The following is a 17,640-nucleotide window of genomic DNA, read 5'->3' as shown; positions in this document are numbered from 1 at the left end:
CAATCCCTGGGCTCAGAGTAGAGCAATGAGCACTAGAGTTCATCAAATGATAGAGACACTAAGATTTTTTTTTAAAAGAGCTATTGGCCTTCTTGACAGACAGGACCCTAGCCCCTTTGTCTCTTGATAGTTAGGATAATGCCATATTCCCTGGAGTCTAAGACAACCTGGAGTTGAGGACAAGTTGATTAGAGTTCCCTGGTGGCCTACCAGGTTAAGGATCAGGCAGTGTCATCGCTGTGGCTTTAGTTCAGTCCCTGGCCTGGAAAAGTCCACATTTCATTGGCATGGCCAAAAAAAAAAAAAAAAAAAAAGCCAGCCAAGCCAGCCACCTGTAGTCTACCTATGGTTGCTTTATCTCCTGACATTGCATCTGCCTTCTAAGCCAGAAGAGGAAAAAAGCCAAAAGTCTTTTCTTTCTTTTCTTTTTTTTTTTGGCTGCTCCATGGCATATGAATTTCCTGGCCAGGGCTCAGGATGCCAGATCCTTTAAGCCACTGTGCCAGGCTAGGGATCAAACCTGCATCCTGGCACTGCAGAGACACTACCAATCACATTGCACCACAGCAGGAACTCCTAAAAGCTTTTGCCTTTTCTTTCAAAATTTCTTTCATCCTAGAAAGCTCCGCCTCCAGACACTTACTGTGTTAACTGGATCACCCATGGCTGCAAAGGAGTCTGGGAAGGCAAGCACTATTAACTTGTTTGCCAATTTCCATATAGAGGAATATTAATAAGATGGTTGGAAATGCACATTGAATGAGTCAAACTATAGTATGTGACTCAAAGGCAGATGCATTTGACACACAGGCAGATCATTCCAATGTAACATGGCCACTACTATAACATAGTTACAAGATGTTACCTAAAAAAGTGCTGCCAGGGCTGGGAGCCAGAATCAGTGAAATTTGGGCTGACAATTAACTAGGTGATCAAAAGCATTTCAGGCAGAGGAAAACAACAGGGCCAAACACAGGCCCCAAAAAGCAAAATTAGCACCTGAGGAATTTGGGGTTTAGGGGTTGGACTCTAGCATGTCCGTGAGAAAGTGGAAGAGGTTAGAAGGGCTGCCAGGGGTGAGATCATGAAGGCCCTACCTAATATGTGATTCCGAGTTTGGTACTTATTGAGAATGTCACAGAACTGCAAGCTCAGGCTAACTGATTTTCCTCAGCGACTTTGGTGATTGGAGAAACCAGCGTATGTGTGTGGACGCTAGGTCCCCAGGCTTCAGCTTAGAGAACTACTCTCCTAGTTCAAATCAGTCTCAATTAGTTGTGACCTGCTGTCTTAGAGCAATTCCTTGAATTTCACTCTTTTCTATTCAGAAAACACAAAACCCAACAGAGTCTCAGAGAGAACCAGTCTGTTTGCATCCAGCTCTGGCCTCATCAGCCCATTTCTGTTACAGAGCTAAGGGTACTACAGAGTACATACTAAATAGATCCAGCCACCTGTATGCTCTTCCTTAATGAAGCATTCTCACATCTGAAGGCATTTTATATCCACATGAGCCCTTTGAGACCCCGTCAATTTCAGTCAAGGAAGCTGTTACAAGATATTTACCTGACAACCTTAATATACCAATCATGTCTAGGTAATAGCCAGATTAGTGGAGGAGGGGAAAACCACATGCATGAGCATCAAATAAAATCCCAGCTTTGACACTTACTAGCTGTGTGACCTTTGAAGATTACTTAACCTCTTTAAACCTACCTCTTAAGATATCTGAGATTCAATGACCATGTATACGAAGTTTGTAATCAAGCCAAGACACAACATCTGATGTTATACAACCAGTTAGTGTACAGTGAAGCCACAAACACACCTTAACCTTGGAAATTCAGTTCTTAGCAGCCCCAGCTGATAGTAGCTATGTTACAATATGAATTAATGAATTTTAATAAACTAATTTTTCCCTCCATTTCAAAATAGAATAGACAGGAGCAGTTTGAAGCTTTTATCACCATCTCCACTTCCAGAGCTTTCTCTGTCCTGAGGTTAAAAAAAAGTCTCAGTTTTAATAATCAGGTCAGATGTAAATATATTCATTCTAGCCTTTATTGACTTAAAGACAATAGTAGGCTCGTATTAGACAATTGTTAACAAGAGCCTATTTAACCATGGGATAGCAACAGTCTGATCTGAATCTGAATTTATCAGGCACACAAATAGTTAACACTAGTTTGTAAACACATGTGGACAGTCCATCTCTGTGGCAGATACTGTAGGATGGCTCACTCTATGTTCATGCCCAGTCTCCTCCACTGCCTTCTTTATGTAGAGGCTAGAGAGCAAAACACTCACCTTCCCAGACTCACTGGCCATTCAGGATAGCCTTTTGATACAGTTCTGACCAAGGACATGTAGGCAGAAATCCCTGGAAGAGGGTTTCCCAGGAAAGAACTATGATCAAGACTATTTTTGTCTGAGGTTGTATGTGCCACTTTTTTTTTTTTTTTAATTTGAACAACGCACTTGTTTGAAATCACTTGGGGGGGGATATCTATGTGACAGCTAAAAATTGTCTATACATTGACACCCAACATATGTGTTCACTGCTGGGAGCTATGTCCTGACAAGATAGCACTGACTCCCCTTTAGAGAAGTTCCCTAAAGGGGAGTCCCCTTTCTTCTGTGACAGAAGTGATCAGATGAGGACAAGGCACTGAGTTCCCTTTGTGGCTCAGCAGTAACAAACCTGACTAGTATCCATGAGGATGTGGGTTTGATCCCTGGATTCACTCAGTGGGTTAAGGGTCTGGTGTTGCCATGAGCTGCAGTGTAGGTCACAGATGCAGCTTGGATGCCACATTGCTGTGGCTGTGGCATAGGCCTGCAGCTGCAGCTCTGATTTGACCCCTAGCCTGGGAACTTCCATATGCCTGTGGATTTGACCCTAAAAAGCAAGGGAAAAAAAAAAAAAGTAGCGAGTGAAAAAAGTCCCTTCAACAAATGGTGTTAGGACAACTGGACATCCATATGCAAAAGGTTAAAGTTGGAGTCCTACCTCACATTATGTACAAAGATTAAATCAAAATGGATCAACAACCTAATTATAAGAGCTAAAGCTATAAAACCTTGGACAAAAATAGGATAAAATCTTTATGATCTTGGATTTGGTAATAAATCTCTCAGATATGACACCAAAAGCACAAGCAACAAAAGAAATAATGGACAAAATGGACTCCATCAAAATGAAAAACTTCGGATTTCCCACCATGGTGCAACAGGATCAGGGGCATCTCTTCAGCACCAGGATGCAGGTTCAGTAATCCTCCCAGCACAGTAGGTTAAAGGATCCTACAGCTGCTGCATAGGTCACAACTGTGGCTCAGATCTGATCCCTGGTCTGGGAACTCCATATGCCATGGGGCAGCCAAAAAAGAAAAAACAAATTTAAACTTTTGGGAGTTCCCTCATGGCTTAGCAGGTTAAGGATCCAGCATTGGCTCTGGTTACAGCTGTGGTGTGGGTTCAGTCTCTGGCCTGGGAAATTCTGTATGCTGTGGGTGCAGCAAAATAAATAAATAAATAAATAAATAAATAAATAAAATAAAAACTTTTGAGCATCAAAGAATATCAAGGAGTTCCCATTGAGGCTTAGCAGGTTAAGGACCCAATGTGAGGATACATGTTTGATCCCTGGCCTCGCAGTGGATTAAGGATCAAGTGTTGCTGTGTCTGTGGTATAGGCCCCAGCTGCAGCTCAGATTTGATTCCTGGCCAGGGAACTCCCATAAGCCACAGGTGCAGCTGTTAAAAAAATTTTTTTTAAAAAGAATATCATAAAGAAAAACAACCCAATGGAAGAGAATATATGCAAGTCATGTAGCTATTGAGTACATAAAGAACTTACAACTCAATAACCAAAAAAAAAGACAGACAACCCAATTAAAAAATGCGCATAGGGCTTACATATTTTTCCAAAGAAGATATACAAATGGCCAAGCATATGACAAGATGTTTAACATCATTAGTAATTAGGGAAATACAAATAGAAACAATGAGTTACCACTTCACATCCACCAGGATGGCTATCATTTTTTAAAATGGGAAATAAGTGTTGGTGAGGATATAGAGAAATTGGAATCCTCATGTATTGCTCCTGGGGGCATGGATATTTGGCAGTTTCTCAAAAATTTAAATATAGAATTACCACATGACTCAACAGTTCCACTCTTAGGCACCGATCGAAAAGAACTGAAACTGGTACTCAAATAACATGTACACACGTCCACAGCAACAAAAAAGTGGAAACAGCCCAAGCATGTGCTGTATGAACCTCATATACTATGGTATATGTGGAGATGCGCCTCAAAAACCTTATGCTAAGTGAAAGCAGACAGACACAAAAGGTCTAATTTTGGGAGGTGGTGGCTGCAGGACATTGTGAACATACCTAAATGCCATTGTCCATTTCAAAATGGCTAATTTTATATGACTTCACCTCAACTTTTTTAAAAAAGGTAGCAAGCTCCCAGGACCAAATGTAATCAGTACAGGTCACTGACTTGCTGTAAAGAAATTGGGAAGTCTTTTATTTTCTTCATTAATATAAAAAAAAAAAGGTGTAAAATAAGGACAAAACTCTGTTCTTCACTAACCTTTCTGGGAAATAAGACATCCAGTTTTCTGGTTTCTTCTGTTCTTCTGCTTGCCTTTGAACATTCCTCCTTTTGTCCAATACTGACTACTCAAGATTGGTAGAAGAATGAATAGTAAATGCATAAACTATAATCTTATTATGCCTCTGGCATAAAGAAATTATTGAAATGTAGTTATCTTTTTAACTTTTTTTTTTTTTTTTTTGCTTTTTTAGGGCCGCACCTGCACAATATGGAGGTTCCTGGGCTAGGGGTCCAATCGGAGTGAGAGCTGTCGCTCTCATGACAGCCACATGAGATCCGAGCCACATCTGCAACCTACACCACAGCTCATGGCAATGCTGGATCCTTAACCTACTGAGCGAGGCCAGGGATTGAACCTGCAACCTCATGGCTCCTAGTCAGATTCATTTCTGCTGCACTGCAACAGAAACTCCGAAATGTAGGTATCTTTTAAAAATTACTAAAAATGGGATTATGGTAGTTTCATATATTTATGCAATTTTACTGTACTTTAGAAAAAATAAAAGATTGCTATTGGACTACAGACATTTGTCTCAGAACTCTCGTGACAATTTTAATCTTGTAAAAGCTTGGAATGTGGAGTTCCTGTTGTGGCTCAGCAGCTTAAAGACCCGAGGTGGTCTCTGTGAGGTTGTGGATTTGATCCCTGGCCTCGATTTGTGGGTTAAGAATCTGAGATCGCAGATGTGGCTCAGATCTGGTGTTGCCAGAGCTGTGGGGTAGACCTGCAGTTCCGATTCGACCCCAGACTGGGATGGGAACTTTCGTATGCCACCGCAGGTGCAGCTATAAAAAGAAAAAAAGAAAAAAAAAAAAAAAGCTCAGAATGCTTGGTACTCAGATTTCACTGTATAGTTTTATCCAGGTTTACTAGCTTCCTAGTGCTGCATAACAAAGCATCTCAGAGTAGCTTAAACCTGAATTTGTTCTGAGTTTTAGAGGCTAGAAATTTGAAACCAAGGTGTCAGCAGGGCCATGTTCTCTCTGAAGTCTCTAGTGAAGTCCTTCCTTGCTTCCTCCCAATTTGGTGGCTCCAGGCAGTCCTTGACTAGGGGCAGGATAATTCCAATCTCTGCCTCCATCTTCACATGCCTTGCTTGCTGTGCTTGTTTTCTCTTCGTATAAGGACCCCAGTCATTGGATTTAGAGCCCACCTGAAAGCCAGGATGCTTTCACCTCAGGATCCTTAATTAATCTGCAAAGACTCTTCCCAAAAGAAGTGACATTCTGACATTTTGGGTGAACATGAATTTTGGGAGGACACTATTCACCCCACTACACTATGTAAGCAATATAATTTCTCTTTTTTTTTTTTGGACCACACCTGCGGCATATGGCGTTCCCAGGCCAGGGATTGAATCCTGTAGCTATGGCAACACTGGATCCTTTAAACCAATGCACCAGGCTGGGGATCAAATCTGCACTGCTGCAGCAACCCATGTCATTGCAGTTAGGATTCTTAACCACTGCACCACAGCAGGACCTCCATAATTTCTTTTTGACACAGTTAGGGTTTCTTAAAACTGCAAATTCAAATTTGGCTTGGTAAAATTAGAATAATTCTTCTGGGGAAAATTCTATTAAAAAATAAATCTGGGAGTTCCCGTTGTGGCTCAGTGGTTAACGAATCTGACTAGGAACCATGAGGTTGCGGGTTCGATCTCTGGCCTTGCTCAGTGGGTTGAGGATCCAGCATTGCCATGAGCTGTGGTGTAGGTTGCAGACTTGGCTCGGATCCCGTGTTGCTGTGGCTCTGGCATAGGCAAGTGGCTACAGCTCCGATTAGACCCTTAGCCTGGGAACCTCCATATGCCTCGGGAGTGGCCCTAGAAAAGGCAAAAAGACCAAAAAAAAATTAAAAAAAAAATTAAAAATTAAAAAAATAAAAATAAATAAATCTGTAATCTTCCAAATTAAATTAACAAAAAAATCAAATTCCTAGAATTAAATCCTCCCTTTACTTATTGACTAAAACTGATGTAAGAAAAATGCCTTTTGACAGAAAAAAGCATGACAGATTGGTGATATATTATTTATAATTTATTACTTACAAAAATAACTTCAGCTTTCTCATCACAATGACAATTTAGTAAATCCTCTCCTAGAAGTCAGGGGACTTGACACAATTTTTACTAAGAAGAACTTTCTTTTTAAATCCCTAAGCCATAATATTTTTTTAAAATATTTTTTTCATAATATTTTTTAAATCTTGACACAATTTTTACTAAGAAGAACTTTCTTTTTAAATCCCTAAGCCATAATATTTTTTTTAATAATTTTTTCATAATATTTTTTAAATCTAAAGTCAATTTTTTAAAAATTTAGATGGTGAAACTATAACTATCTTCAAAATATACAGTGAAAGTTGTCAGTCAAGTATAAACTCCTAGTTGAAAATATTATAATTATTTAATGTTCATGTAATTTTATAGTCAAATTACCAAATTACAAGACAATGTTGGTAGACCATACATTTTCCAAACTATAAGAACAGATCCCACTTCATATAGTTTAACACCCAGGGGAAAATTTTCCTACATTAGTGAAAATTAATTTTATTATAAATTTTCAGGAATTCTTTCTAATGCACCAAGATTTCATATGAAAAAGCAGAAGTTATTTTTATTTTTCATAGAAAATAGTATGTATGAACCTAATGTAGAAATCTGATGTTAGACAATTCCTTTGGCAGAAAATATTTAAGTATAAACAGGTCTTAAAATAAATATAATCCATAAGATCATGAAAAAGAAAAATAACAATCCTGTATTTCTTATTAACACCAAAAGTATTTCAGTACACAGATTTTATACTATCAACGTGCAACACAAAATTCATTACAGTATGGCAAAAATAAAATTATTTTAATTTAAAAGGGAGAAGAAATTCTGGATGGATGTATAAAATTTCACAGATAAATGCCAATATACACTATATACATGTTGCATGTTATAGCATTCCAAAACTACATTAGGTGAACTTAACTGGCTGATCCCAATTTCGTAGGTGTGAAATATTTATTCTAGCTCAAAGACTTAAGCAAAATTAAGGTTTTACAACTAAGATCTCAATTATACATGAGATATTTACACAAACATTAAAATAACTGTTTATTAAATATTGTTTGGGAAAAATGTAAGATTTCCATATATATGCAAACATTAATTATTTTCAAGAGCAGCTTTGTAAATGCTTTTTTATGTTGTTTTCTTTAAAGAATAAAAGATTCATTTCCAAAAAAGGAAGGTGCCATTTTAGAATTTTTTATAAGTATATAATTGAATTCACATGGAAGGAAAATACTGGGTTAAAAACAGAATAGACATGAAAGGTTAAAACTTTTTTTCCAGTTACTTATATCTGAAATAAGACAGTAACAGAAATTGGGCTTTTAAATACTGCTTGTTTTTTCCTTTAAATATAGACCAAGTAGTATGTATAAGACCATTTTGTTTTAGGATACAGTTTCTTTGAAAAAGGAACATACTTACATCAAATTTCTGTAAATAAATAAATGACAAAAATTTCCAGAGCACTGTCTTCAAATGGATTCTTAGAAAGACCAAGGCTTTCTTAAAAAACAAAAAAACAACATAAAGGAGTTCTCCTGTGGCACAGTGGATTGGATCCTTGGCTTGGGAACTTCCACATGCCAATGGATGCGGCTCCCCCCCCAACCTGGCCCCCCAAAAACCCTCAACGATAGAGAAATCTTGCTTCTGTGCATGTTAACTTTTAAAAACTAAACTTAGGTCCGTTGTTTTTCCTAGTCTGAATATCATGTATCTATGCATATGTATTTGCACTTTGTGTTATCTAAAAAGTTGGCAGATGATGCAGCAGTATGCACATTTTTAGAAGAGAAAACAATCCTTATTGGTTTATTACCTAACTCCTATGGTATGTGAAATCTATTAATACTATAAACTCACTTAAAACACAGGCTTCAGGAAAACTGGCTTGATGGCTTCCCAATAAATCCATTGCCTACTATTATTCCCCAGGCTCAGGATTATTTCTGAAAGGAATAGCCAAAATTTTCAACAGTCTGGCATACAGAATGGTACTCAAATCACTTCTTTAAAAGAACACATCAATAAAAGGACACATCATCCATGGTTCGTATATAGTACATCAAATTATTAGGAATGTCTCATAGCTCAAATTCACATGTAATCCATGAAAAGGAAGTGCAGCATCTTTATACTCTACACTACAGAAAAAAACAAACAAAAACAAGTGGACCATATCTTCATTAGAATTAGTGGCAATTCTAAGTGCCAAAGACCCTTGTAGGAAAAGAAATGTTTTTTTTCCAAGGAATGGAAATGTTTTCAGGGCCATTCCTCAGCCCACTTTTGGCAAGCCTGGGGGACTAGCTAAATGCTTTATCACACGCCTGCATTTATATGGTCTTCACTGATAATAACAAAACATTTTTGTTCCTCCCAAAGTGCTCTTGCTTCTGTAGATAATTAATGCTAATTATTACTCAACACATCACTGAAAGCAAAACTGACAGTATCAAAAACAAAACTGCAATTTAAGGAGCCAAAGGAAATATGCAGGGAAATGAAATGCTGATATAGAAACGTTTGTCTCTTAAAAGAATGGTGTGTGGGAAAATGAAAAAAAATATGCAGACAAAAAAATATTTAAAGGTTTTAGTGCTCTTCTAATTACCATGACATTTTAGGGGTAAATGGTGGTTTCTTTATAATGCTCCTACCTCGTATTGGTTTTTTTTTGTTTGTTTTTTTGCTTTTAGGGCCACACACGTGGCATATGGAAGTTCCCAGGCTAGTGGTTAAATTGGAGTTGTAGCCACCGGCCTATCCCAGAGCCACAGCAACACCAGATCTGAGTTGTGTCTGCGACCTACATCACAGCTCATGGAAACACTGGATCTTTAACCCACGCAGTGTGGACAGGGATCGAACCCAAAACCTCATGGTTCCTAGTCAGATTCGTTTCTGCTGAGCCACAGCGGGAACGCCATAGCTCATATTGTTTAGTGTCATAGTTACAAGGCTACTTGTTGGTTATCCTGATCTGAGAGATTTGAAAGTAAGAAAAAACTAACTAAAAGCAACCTGAAGCTGCTTCTCATTGAAAATTTGACTTCAAACAAGTTGGACTTGAAAAAACCTTTTATGGGCCTATCAGAGTACGATAAGTTTTTGTGCTTTATTTATTCATGTGCCTTTTGAGTTGAAGAAAAAAAAGTTTTCTTCTTTTAATATTTTCAGATTAGAATCACAAGGGTCAAGTAATACATTATGAAGGCTTTCGAGAAAATGCTTAGTTTGTTTTTAAAGGAGAGGCTGCTGCTGATGGTAATTTGCCTGCTGCTGTGCAATGGAATGAGCTGGAACTGCCACCGGAAAGCCTGCCAACTGCGGCAAATTGGAAGTAGTGTTCTGGTAAGATGACATATCCACAGACATCCCCATCTGCTGTGCATAAGCAGCTGTACCAGTAGCTGATTGAAGGTTAGAGTTCTGGTTCATATAAGTAGAATTGGAAACAGTGTCTTGTCCAGCGCTATAAACAAAATTTTAAAAAGAAAACCATACTTACTTCGCATTATTCAGGTTATAGTCAGAGGTCAATCATCATGAGAAAATAAAAATGTCTTTTCCATCTTTTTAACTGTATATAGCCCTACTATTCTGATTAGGATTTAACCACTCCAACTAGCCAACACTCTTGAAGTAATTTTTATCTTTGAGAGGAAGAAAGTACTCAAAAAGAAATAATAAAGACTGTAAGGCCTATCTGTTTTGTCTTCTCCAAAATCTCTCGTGGAGAATGTTTACAAGTCTTTTGAGGAGATGCAGATTGTTCCCGCCAGCTGCAGTGAGAACCCCAGCTCAAGTACACCCTCAACCTCTGTTCTCTCTTCCCCCTTCTCTCGGTCAGCACAGAGGAGACCACTCTTCCTTACACTCTTTACACTTTTGAATTCCTACATAAAAATAAAGGCAAGGAGTTCCTGTCATGGCTCAGTGGAAATGAATCTAACTAGTATCTGTCTATGAGGATTCAGGCTCAATCCCTGACCTCCTTGATCGGTGGGTCGGGGATCCGGCATTGCCATGAGCTGTGATACAAGTCACAGATGAGGCTTGGATCTTGCCTTGCCTCTGGTGCAAGATCTGGTGCAGGCCAGCAGCTGTAGCTGTGATTTGACCCTAGCCTGGGAACTTCCATATGCTGCAGGTGTGGCCCTAAAGAAAAAAAAAAGAAAAAAAGAAAAAAAAGGAATAAAGGCAGGGAGAATGTGTAATCCACATAGGGACTTGAATCTATCCTCAAGATGGTCCTGACCTATAGTTTACTTATTAGCACTATACAAAAGAAACAAAAACAAACCTAAAAAACAAAAACAAAATACCCACTAAGTTGAAAAATCACACCAAACTGCAGGACTTTTGCTTGTTCCTGTAATTACTATAGCATGTCTTGTGAAAGAGATACGATTTATTTACTTTTTATTTTTTACAGCCACACCTATGGCAAATGGAAGCTCCCAGGCTAGGGATAGAATCAGAGCTGCAGCTGAAGCCTATGCCACAGCAATTCTGGATCTGAACCACATCTGCCACAGCTTGCAGCTTAACCCACTGAGTGATGCCAGGGATAGAACCTGCTTCCTCAGAGAGGAACGCTGGGTCTCTAACCCACTGAACCACAACAGGAACTCCGATATATTTTTAATGCACTAAATACACTGCTTCGATACTGGCGTATTCATGTCTATACTCCCCCAGTTTTCTCTCTACTATTTCTAGTCTCACCCAGGATAACATTTTTACATTTTAATTGAATTAAACACCACTATGACCAGATTTTTTTTAATTTCCAGATAATATATAAAATTTATACTCATGGAATATAAGAATGGGTAGAGACCTCAAAGATCATTATATTACTATACTGAATAAACATTTTATGTGCCAGAAGGCAAGATTTAAACATGTTTTTCAGAACAGAAGTGTTAGTATAAAAAATTAGACTACAAATTCCATAGCTCAAACACACTTTTTTTAAGAGTCAAGTAACAAAAATTTTTTGATTTTTAGGAGTGCATGCTCCTAAAATTCATCTAGGATTACTTTAGTAGGCTGATTACAGCACCATGCTAAGTATATTATTGGCTTGGTGCCTATAAGGGACAGTTAGCTTTATTTTGTTCCAGGATCCCAGATTATAAGCCAGGTCTAGGCACCATTTCCATACAGGCAGCAAAGCTAAAACAGCATCATTCTGATTTCATGGGATCATGAATGTGCAGTTCTAGACTTTTATCTCAATAGCAAAAGAGGGCACTATTATTATAAAAAGAAGGGTCTACTTATTCTGAAAGTCTGTGAAAATTTAATGTCTATAATTACAAAATTAACACAGCTCTCCAACTTACCTTAAATATGGAGTTTGACCAGGCTGTGTTGTCACTGAGGAATTCACACTTGGAGGCAGAGATCTCAGTGGACCGATTTGATCTGGTCCTAGGCTGTAGCTCTGGGCGACGGTGACTTGGTGAATACTTTGACCCATATAGTTTCCACCATGTGGCTGAACTGGATATGTCTATTAACCAAAGAAAAAAAAGACTGACTCACTGATTTCCCAAACAGCAGCCTAGCAATACTTTTAAAACTTTACAAGATTTAAATGAAATAACATGTTATAGTTCTTTGGGGAGCAATCTGATTCCACCCCTCTAGTATAAACAGTAGAGAGCTTCCAAATCACAGTGCCCAATCTATGGAAATTTATGATTTACTTGCTTATTCTTTTACTCTGCAGGGAGTTGAAAGGAAGGGAGGTGGTGAATTTTCAAAGAGCTGGTTGGAATCCATCCAGGCTGCCTATTACTAAGTAACATGTCTTGCTGTAGAGCCACAGAAACCTATATGCTCCCTTGATGGGCAACCTAGTATCACTTCAAGTCACCATCAGAGAGATGACCTTCTTCACCCCCATTTCAAGGCAACTTATTCAACTCCTTTTAAAGAATGAAACATAAAAGAAAAAGTTGAAGAGTAAAAGGTATCAAGGCAGGATACAGGCCCTCCCTGTTAATGCCTCTATCCTGCCCAGGACAGATAGGACAAAAGGAAAGAAGAATTGTGGGTAAAGGAGATGTTTCCTCAAGACATAGCAAAATGGTCTAAGTATCTGGATATTTATACATGCCCTACATAATTTCCAGGATAACATCTCTTTAAGGACAGGATCTACCATCAGCCTACCAAATGTAGCATTCAGAACAATACACATTTAATAAATATCAGATAAGATCGATCATTGCTCCAGTTTTAAACTATGCTATTTTTAAAGCAAAGACCAATGACATGAAAACTTAGAATACTAGAAATGCCAAATCAACTACTATACTAAGTACGATCATATTACCTCCTTTGCAGACACAACAGCTCACTGACAATGGGGCTGGAACGGTGGGAAGGGAACCCTCCTGCAGGCTCCTGAATGGTCTTCACAGATACAACTAACAGGGTGGTACTCCAACTTTTTCTAGTGTGAACTTCTTTTTTTCAAATTGGAATAGGAACTCTGAATATCTCAAAATACTATTACATATGAATAGTGTCAAGAGGATTAAGTGAAGAATCAAACTAGATAGAAAGCTAACTTCTAAAAAAAATGAGTTGTATTTAGTGAAACACAAATTGTAAATAGCATGCAACAGAGAAACCTGACATAAGAATGACAGCCTTTTACAGACACACAAAGAAGTAAATACAACACAGAGTCCTATAATACAATGGTGCAGACATTTCTATTTTGTTCCATTTTCACAGCAGCAGCAGCAGCAGCAAATAATTCTTTGAAAACAGAAGCAACACTGAATAAACTCCAGCTGTCTTTTGCACCCAGAAATCCTTTCTACTCTCATATGTTCTTCATTTTCAAAAGTTCGAGGCATGGCATATTTGATAAATGTATCTTGTCTGACAGTTACCATGGTAACTATTCTTTTTTTACATAACAATTATGTTGTGTCAAGTCATCTAGATTATGCATCCACATTTTAACTTTTCTCCTTGGTGTCCCCTCCACACAATCTTTTACATACCACTTATCATAAATCAATATGAAATTTGTTCATCCAAGCTCATTCTGAATTCAACCCCTAACTGGCTGAAATTTGAAAAAGGCTTCAGAATACCGGATACTCATCAATACAAATATTCACTTTAGCTGGGAAGCACAGAAGAGGTGTAAGTCCTGGAAGAGATGCTGTTCATGAACTACTCATGGAACCTAAATGTACAGGCTTGCATCATATCCTCATCATGCATAGATTTTGAACAATTTGAGTTATGCATCTATGAAAATATAGACCATGATCTAAGAACAAAATAAATTCAATAAGCCTTTTAGTAATCACATAAGTCAAAGAAATTTAAAAGACATGTCCAATTTTGCTTGCTGAGCAATAGGAATAGCATCAGTACCTCATCTGGAAGACTTCTGATATGCCAGGCACTGTTCTAAATCAAAGGATTTATACTTTACACTTACAAAAGGAATTTATACTTACATAAAGGATTTATGCTTGTATTTACAAAAGCTTATGAAAAGCAGAACTCCCCTCATGTAGTTAATGGGGCTCTTTATTATGTTAAAAATGAACTAACAGTGACCCAAACCATAGCAGTGACCATGCCAGACCCTTAGCCCATTTAGCCACCAGGGAACTCCTGGCATCATTCTGATATGAACATTAATTATTTAGCCAACATTTTTTTTGACAAAGATGAAGTTTAAAATTTTATTCATGGACCACAGAAATTTTAATACTATCCCTTAAAATACTTTTTTCCTTTTTCAGCCACAGCCACGGCATAAAGAAGCTCCCAGGCCAGAGAGCAAATCCGAGCCGCATCTGCAACCTACGTCACAGCTGGCAGCAACACCAGATCCTTAACCCACTGTGCTGAGCTGGGGATCGAACTGGCAACTCCACAGAGACAAGCTGGATACATTAACCCATTGCACCACAGCAGGAACTCCAAAAGCAAATTTTTTAATTGAAAAAATTTTTAAATTTTGAACGATGTTCTCAAAAAACATGCTCACCTGCACTGGAACCCCAGCTGATGAAGGTGGGTAATGTCCTGAATGATGTAGCTTTGAATAGACTGAATATACTGGAGATTCATTCACCAACTTGTTATACAGTTCCAGAGCCTCCAAGACTTTTACATTCAATTCAGACAATTCTGAATGCTTCCTGATACAGAAGAAAAGTATGTTACTACTCTTCAAAAATTTTAAGGACATACTTAGTAACATAAATTTGTTTTAAATTTAGCACATTTTCTATTCATAAAAGGTTTTTTTAATATACTATAGAAGAACATTCAAAAGGGGGAAATGGGAGGAGGAAGTATTTAATTTATGTAATGACTGGGCTAATTTGACTCTTTTTTTTGGCCAAGCCCATGGCAATGTGGAAGTTCCCAGGCCTGGGACTGAACCCATGCCACAGCAGTGACCCAAACCATAGCAGTGACCATGCCAGACCCTTAGCCCATTTAGCCACCAGGGAACTCCCAGCATCATTCTGATATGACTTCTAAATAGGGAAAGTCCTTTCCACATCTAGTAAAATGCAGTCGACTCAGAATTTTGGCACTATTGAAAGTTTTGTTTCTTCTATTACAGGTTTCTGTTGAAAATTCAATTACAAAGAAGAGTAATTTCTAATTTAGGAAGAACACCAGCCTTAATTAAAAACCTCAGTAGAAAAAAGTACTCACTCAGGCAAGGCCCAGAGCGTATTATGAAGTGCAATATGAATGAGATAAAAGCACATTCACAAACAAAACCACATACATTTTCATTTGCTTATACTCATGAAAGGATCAACTAAAAGAAAATTAATAATTTTCCTTTAAGGAGTTCCTGTCATGGTGCAGTGGAAACGAATGTGACTAGGAACCATGAAGTTGCGGGTTCGATCCCTGGCCTCGCTCAGTGGGTTAAGGATCCAGTATTGCCATGAGCTGTGGGGTAGGTTGCAGATGTGGCTTGGATCCTGAGTTGCTATGGTTGTGGTGTAGGCCAGTGGCTACAGCTCCAATTAGACCCCTAACCTGGGAAATTCCATAGGACACGGGTGTGGCCCTAAAAGACAAAAATAATAATAATAATAATAATTTTCCTTTAAAAGCGAACAAAACCCATACATAACTACATAAACTAGTCTCTACTGATTGTTCATTGGTTTCTTTTGAAAAAGTTGAGTGAAACCAGGTCCAAATAAGAATATTTTCAAATTTGCTTCTTCAACTCTGCCAAAGGAACTACAAAGCAAGTCCTTTTGATTTGGTACAGTTATATCTGTTTCCCTGAGTGTAATAAAGAATTCCCTTTGAAACTGACAAAGTCATAAAAGTTAAACAGCCACTTTATCTGGCCTAAAACACGTCTGCTAACTAAATGTAGCTCTGTGTGTGTGTGTGTGTGTGTGTGTGTGTGTGTGTGTGTACACAGAGAGACTCAAGACACAAGAGGCAGAAACAGGCATTCAGACCCAGGGCAACCAAATACATGACCTGGACTGAGTCCTATCAGGACTTACCACCTTTCTCTATCAAAGACTATTATGTCTGAAACAAATAAAAACAGCTGGTTCCTCTCTTGCATGTGTGACTGCAAAAAGGAGGTCAAATTCTATTTTCAGAAATGGTAGTTGCAAATCACATAGGAAGCTTCAAAAATTAGTGTCCATGCTAACAAATGTGACACTAAGAATCAACCCTAGGCAGCTGGTCCACATAACCCAGCATGCTGATGAAACACCAGGAGAACACAGAAGGGCAGGATGACTTCGCCCACTTGTGATCACCTTCGAGGATATGAGACATGATCCCAAAGCAGTAACAAATTTTGACTGAACTATCCTGGGACAGAGAAACTAGGCAGAAGGCATAGTTCTCCCCTTCAAAAAAACTGTACTCTATTAGGGAGACAAGGCTAAGAACATGAAAAATAGCAAATGATATAAGACAGCATATAATTGAATGCAAAGTTCAATGAAACAGAAGACATACAGATGGCCAAAAAACACATGAAAAGATGTTTAACATCACTCATCATTAGAGAAATGCAAATCAAAACCACTATGAGGTACCACCCTACACCAGCCAGAATGGCCATCATCAAAAAGTCTACAAACAGTAAGTGCTGGAGAGGGTGTGGAGAAAAGGGAACTCTATTACACTGTTGGTGGGACTGTAAATTGGTGCAACCACTGTGGAAAAACAGTATGGAGATTCCTCAGAAAACGAAAAATAGAATTACCATTTGATCCAGCAATCCCACTCCTGGGCACCTATCCAGAGAAAACCATGACTCAAAAAGACACATGTACTCCGATGTTCACTGCAGCACTATTTTCAATAGCCAAGACATGGAATCAAGCTAAATGTCCATCAACAGAGGAGTGGATGAAGAAGATGTGGTACATATACAATGGAACATTACTCAGCCATTAAAAGGCACGAAATACTCGCATTTTTAGCAACATGGATGGACCTAGAAATTATCATGTTGAGTGAAGTCAGTCAGACAATGAGACACCAACATCAAATGCTTTCACTGACATGTGGAATCTGAAAAAAGGACACCATCTTTGCAGAACAGATGCTGACTCACAGACTTTGAAAAACTTACAGTTTCTAAAGGAGACGGTTCGGGGGGTTGGGGGGATGCGCTGGGGTTGTGGGATGGAAATCCTATAAAACTGGATTGTGATGATCATTGTACAAGTATAAATGTAATAAATTCATTGAGTAATAAAATTTTTAAATTAAAAATAAATAAATAAATGAAACAGGGAAAAGAAAAGTTTAGAGGAGATTAATCTGACTGAAAAGGCTTTATGGAGAAGCTAGGACTTAAGCTGTCATCTGAGGACAGATGGATAGGCCAAGCAAAAAAGGAAGCCTACGTCAGGTCCATGGAGCCGCAT

At 38.3% G+C, this 17,640-nt stretch overlaps 1 protein-coding gene across 4 annotated transcripts in view; it reads right to left on the bottom strand.

Moving 5' to 3' along the window:
- Positions 1–9,808: 9,808 nt before the first annotated feature.
- Positions 9,809–17,640, bottom strand: part of STAM2 (signal transducing adaptor molecule 2) — a 50,788-nt gene continuing 42,956 nt past the window's right edge. For all 4 annotated transcript variants that reach the window (XM_047771919.1, XM_047771918.1, XM_047771921.1 and 1 more), the window contains 3 exons: positions 14,742–14,895; positions 12,055–12,224; positions 9,809–10,175 (listed from right to left, as the gene is read on the bottom strand). In XM_047771919.1, the coding sequence (XP_047627875.1) occupies positions 9,944–10,175; positions 12,055–12,224; positions 14,742–14,895 (556 nt within the window). In that variant the 3' untranslated portion in view covers positions 9,809–9,943. The remainder of the gene's footprint in view (positions 10,176–12,054; positions 12,225–14,741; positions 14,896–17,640) is intronic.

This window comes from Phacochoerus africanus, chromosome 3, assembly GCF_016906955.1.
Source record: "Phacochoerus africanus isolate WHEZ1 chromosome 3, ROS_Pafr_v1, whole genome shotgun sequence".
Classification (NCBI taxonomy): Eukaryota; Metazoa; Chordata; class Mammalia; order Artiodactyla; family Suidae; genus Phacochoerus; species Phacochoerus africanus.
The sequence above is the reverse complement of the archived record's forward strand: the minus strand, read 5'-3'. Positions and strand labels throughout refer to the sequence as shown.